The 5553-nt window shown below is 37.7% G+C and overlaps 1 protein-coding gene across 1 annotated transcript; it reads right to left on the reverse strand.

Moving 5' to 3' along the window:
• Nucleotides 1–563: 563 nt before the first annotated feature.
• Nucleotides 564–4127, reverse strand: LOC108973987. Its single transcript, XM_018941560.1, has 2 exons — nucleotides 3025–4127; nucleotides 564–1770 (listed from the first exon to the last, which is right to left on the reverse strand). The coding sequence occupies exons 1-2, from the start codon at nucleotides 3986–3988 to the stop codon at nucleotides 1214–1216; spliced, it is 1521 nt and encodes a 506-aa protein (XP_018797105.1). The 5' UTR covers nucleotides 3989–4127; the 3' UTR covers nucleotides 564–1213.
• Between the last annotated feature and the right edge of the window lie 1426 nt (nucleotides 4128–5553).

Genomic DNA, 5553 nt, shown 5'->3' on the forward strand with positions numbered 1-5553 from the left:
CAAGTGGAGAAGGACCTGGCTACGCTTGGAATATCCAATTGGCGCCACGTAGCGAAAAGAAGAAACGACTGGCGCGCTGTTGTTAACTCGGCTATAACCGCGTAAGCGGTGTCTACGCCAATTAAGAAGAAGAAGATGTTCACGAGGATCAATTTTCGAAATTCGCTGTTTTCCACTACAATCGACATAGCAGAAATATTGTTCAAAACACTTGAATGAAATTTCATTGAGCTTCGACAATATGCAAAATAAGGCTAGTACTCTAAGGCAAGGTTGGAGTGGAGCGACCAACGGGATCTCTCTTCAGACCAACAACGTTGACGTGCCACATATTATCTTAGATTATCAAAGGCTAGTGATACAAGGATGTGTATCTTCAAATAACTATTATTTAATCTCTTTTCGAATTTATTGCCGCACAGATAAAATACTAGGGTTGATCCAATTTGCATAGAAATATAAATTACTAACGATTCCAACAGACGATTTTTAAGAATATTTCAGTCATTTAATGTCGATTTATTACTACAAATACTAAAATTATGGTTATCAATACATTTTTAATATAAAAATTTACTCACATAATTAAAAAAAATATATTAAATGATTTAGAAATAGGCACAACTTTGGGAAAATAAATGAAATGTGCTGAATCCAAGAGCGGAGCCGTTATTTATGACCTTTCAGGTGTTCAAAACCTTTTAGCTTAATATGGTTTCATATACGCCCTTCCATAATGTTCCGAGCTGGTTATATATACTCGTATTCAGGCATTATTTCATGCGTTTGCCGGCGTTTCTGTGAAATAATTGACTCAAATTAGCGTCGTTAAGAAATATTATCCGGTTTCGCGTGTCGCTCACTGTAACAACTGCATGCATAAATAGTAACACGAGCGACAGTTGGGGAAAATGTAATGTATATAATGCGTAGAGTTTATAAAAAAATGGTTTGTAACTATTAGTCTATTGCTTTATAACATTAACATAAAAATGGCTTTGCTTTTATCAACCACAAGACCGCCCAACTAGAAGTTGAGCGATTGTGCAATTTCAAGCGCCCTCTTCTGTGTCACTTGCAAGGTGCAAAGAGCAACGTCAATTCATGACTAACTTAACTCGTGTTGACCGATAAAAAAAGATTAGCTTATAAGTGTACCGCGTCCCTGCTCCATTTAGGTGGCCGCAAATTGCTTAAGCGGCTCGGCCGACGTTTACAAAACTTTCTTAATTACAATCGATTTGTTCACACTACCGCCGCCCTTCAGGGTCATCACCGTCAAGAAAAGCGCAAAAAAGAAGCCAGCCAGGCCGGTGCTGCCGACCAGCAGCGTTAGGCCACCAATTAGCAGTGGCACTAATGCTATGAACTTCAGCTTGTATGCCAACAACAATGGAAGCATCAGTTTTTTCAATTTCTTTTTCAACTTTTTGCCTCGACCAATAACCAAGGCAGTAGATGTTAATGATTTAGCTGAGTTTAGTGCGTTTCCAGTTGTTGTTGCCTGGGCTGATGCTGTAACCGCAGTTGACCGTGCCGTCACTGTTGGCCACATCAATGTCGCCTCTGCAATCGACTGGGACTGTTGCGTGTTTGAATGTGTGCCGTTGGGTGGGCTTCGCTGACCTTGAACTTCAAGCGCCAACTGTGTGTTGTCACCAACAGGAATGACTGTGTCTACAGTTGCTGACTGCGCTAACGTGGCGGATGCTGAGTTCGTGAAGCCGTCCTCGCTGCTCCCCGATGTATCGAGGTCGCCGCTTACAAAGTCTGCAAAGAAAGTAGAAATATGCGAAAAAGTTTTAAATTAGTAATACATTTTCATGGCGTAGAGCAAGGAGAAAATATATTCATGAAATATGCATAGTAGACGTTATTAGTTTAGAGGACGAGTTAGTTTTGCTAACCATTGTAAATTATGTGATTGGAACTTGAATTTAATCTGCCGGATCTCAAGAAAATACTTTCAGTTTGAGTATGATTGTGAGATAGTTCATATGTTCAGAAAGATTTGCCTTACGAACATATTATTAAACCAAAAGTGTAAGACAAATCATACTCTTTATGGTGGCACCGCCCACATTTAGATGAAAACCCATATTTTTTTTGTACAACACGCTTGCTTCTCACAAAACACAATTTTAAATTCCATCTGACTCATTCCTTTCTAGTCTACAAGTCAAAAAGAAATTAATATAACGAGATGAAACTTTGTACGAGGTACATAGGTACCAAATATGTTTACCCCAGTATTTATAGTTGACAATTGACCGAAAATATCGGTCAACGTATAGGATATACAATTAAAATTCAGGGAGAATCTTTTACTGATAATAATATTTCTGTGTATTAAAAATTGGTTGAACCATGTCAATACCTCCCTGAGCCCCTATATACCTAATATAAAGATTTGCGACTTCCGAGTGCCAACATGTGAGTTATGTCAATGAAAATGAGAAGACGTGTTTTACTCATAACTTTTTATCTTTCTGGACAAACTAATTCAGTCTTCGGTACAACTTAGAACAAATTGTAAAACTGGGCTAATAGTAATGTAAAACGCGAATAAGTGCTTTTTGGCCTCTACGTCCCACTTAAATTTTGTTATTTGGCTGAGATTATATCGATTTATATATATTTATATCTCAATAAAAGATACATCGCTATAATTAAGCGACAATATTTAAATTGAAATTATGTTATTTATTATACGGCATAATATTGGTATTGCTTACAGCACTAATATGATTAATACGAGTACATATACTTAGTATCTCTAAAATGTATATTCACAATAGACCCTTAGATTTTAACTGTTATTAATTTGAATTGTGTTGCTAATTTGAACCATTTGTCAAGTGGGTGACTTTAACATCCTCGATATGTGTCTAATAAGAAGTTCTGACATACATTCTAAAGAAGGTGCAATAGGCAGTGTCTGATCATAAAACATTCAATGTAAACATCATTTTTCGCACAAATTCGAGCTTTGTGCAGTGAATAAGTACTGATAATTTCCCTTACCTGCTGCACCATCGTTGATGATACGCCGGAAAACCTCACAAAAGTGTTGCACCTTGTCCAAGGCGTTTCCCAATGGCACAAGAACTTCATTGAAATGCGCTTCCTCTAGACTATTTATATCATTTTCCACACTTCCAACCTCCATGCTTTCGTCAATATCAGGAACGACGTCCTTACGCCCCTCGTCGACCCCACCATCGCTTTTGATTTTAATATCCTGCCAAGCAAGCATTGCCTGATGCTGTGGTTGCGTAACAATGCTGTCGGCAATGTTTACTTTAGTTGTTGCTGTTTGCTCATTGTCACCGTACTTGTTGTGTTGAATCACACTTTTGTTGCTATAGTTGTTGTTATAAGTGTTGACATACCCTCGTTTATTGAAGTTATTGACAATTCTGTCAGTGGTGTTGTCGCTGTGCTCTCGCCACCTACTCCTTTCTCCCGATGTCATCGAGAGGCGTCGCCGATTATTTAACGCTAATACATATGGCGCAACAAAGCGCATATCCGGTGCCGTCGAACGGTAATTTCCGTTGTTGCTGCTGTTGTAAGTGTAATAATTTGCCGGATTTTTTTGCTGCTCCTTTTGCTGCGCCGCTTGGGGTGTATCAAGGTTGTGGCGTGCTGCGCTGTGTGGTTGTTTATCTCGTGGCAATGCTTTGTGTCGCTTGTGCAATTTATTAGCGCGTGCAGCGTCTACTTGAGTAGTAGCAGCCGCGGCAACCGCAGCGTTGGCTGCTGCATCCAGGATATACCAATTGCTGCGCACAGCAGTGGGAGGCCATTGTACTTGCTGCTGGGCGTACGTTACGGTTGTTGCTGTTGATGAAGAGGAGGAGGCAGAGGTGTAAGCTGCTGATGCAGATGACACGGCGCCGATTGGATTAAAGCCGTCGTAGTTTAAAAGCAATTCGGTTTGCAGCGTGAAAAGTGGTGCAAACAAGATTAGTACAAGCAGCAGCATCTTTCACTGATTTTTAGAGATTCGCGTATATTAACTCTTGAGATTTTAATTCGCTTCTTAATTATTTCTATATCATGGAGGTTTCACTAACCGTCACTGTTTTTTTGGCAACCGCCCGCCGACGCAGTTCATCATTCGTTCATAGTTGACTCACAAATAACTTTAACTGGCAGAGTGTTCGATATTTTATCAACTTGCAACCGCATGTCTTGAAGATTCTTTTATTTTTATTATACTTATAATTACATTGTGTGTTGTTCGTGGGACAGTGTTGATTTCTATTCATTTGCTGATACAACCAGTTGGTCATCAAAGTCTGTGTGTTACGACGCGAATCAAAACAAAAATAGAAAAGCAGAAAATTAGAGTTTAAAGAAAGGAAATTCACTTTTTACTCGAAATTTCTTAAGTAATAAAATCAACACTCTGGCTTGTCAAAGAGAAAGGCCCTAAGCTTCGAGCGCACGGTTTCGAACTAAATGTAACCAACAATCATCCGTACGCAATGCATCACTGCACACAAAAAAATTAGACGATAAGCAAAATGGGGGTAAAAAAGAAGAAATAATAAACAACCCGTTTTAGAGTCTAGATATTATCAAGCGATCAATTGTCACTGTTTTACTCATTTAGTGTGCTTTGCCGCGCTCACGCAATCATTGCTACAATTTCTTTCAAACATATAGATATATGGGTCACTCCGGCCCCATTGATTAGATACTAATGAAGATTAGACACACTTCAAAAGCTAGGTGTTTTATTTTGACAGGGCATATTTCATTTGGGGAATTCACAATGAAGGAAAAATTTAACCAAAATATGTAGATTCAATGACATTGAATTTTGATATAACAACAGTTGTGTTCAATACTTTAAAGATCTCTATGTTCTTTTATTTCATTATATGTTTTGTTATTGAAAGATATCGGGAGACCAGAAAAGGCCACGTTGCATTTCTGCTGTCCATAGTAAACATTACTAACCAAATAATAAATAAATCAAAGTCCTAATATTAATTACAAAAGTTAACGAATTTCGAAAGAATCTTATCAAAATGATAATATAATGATCATTTCTCGGATCATTTTGAAGTTGGGCTTTTATCAATTTTAACCGAATATTGCTGCCTTAAAGATAAACATTTTATTTTTCAGATTTTTCAATTTTCATGCTATCAAAATCATAATAAGTTTGATAACCTGGGAATCCTACTTCCTCTAGTTTCGAAAATTATCTCTCAGATCTATTTCATCCCTCTGAGCTTTTGGGGTTAAGTCAAAGTTCGAAATGAAACCAAAATTATACATACAACATTAAGGGGTCACACGGGTTTCCCGGGTCAAAAACAGCTTTTTCCTAAAATTTTTTTCTCATTTAAAAAATGAAATATTTGAGTACAGTTTTTTACAAGCATACACTATTAACAAACAAATTCTGAAATTAAAAAAAAAAAAATATTTTAAACTCATCCATTGCGACACCATTTTCGGTGACGGCAAAAAGATGCGCCCGCGTAGGGGCGTATAACCCCTTACAGGCTAAAGAGAAAAATAAGTGTTTAAGTT

This window comes from Bactrocera latifrons, unplaced genomic scaffold, assembly GCF_001853355.1.
Source record: "Bactrocera latifrons isolate USDA-ARS-PBARC rearing strain unplaced genomic scaffold, ASM185335v1 scaffold_515, whole genome shotgun sequence".
NCBI classification, from domain to species: Eukaryota; Metazoa; Arthropoda; class Insecta; order Diptera; family Tephritidae; genus Bactrocera; species Bactrocera latifrons.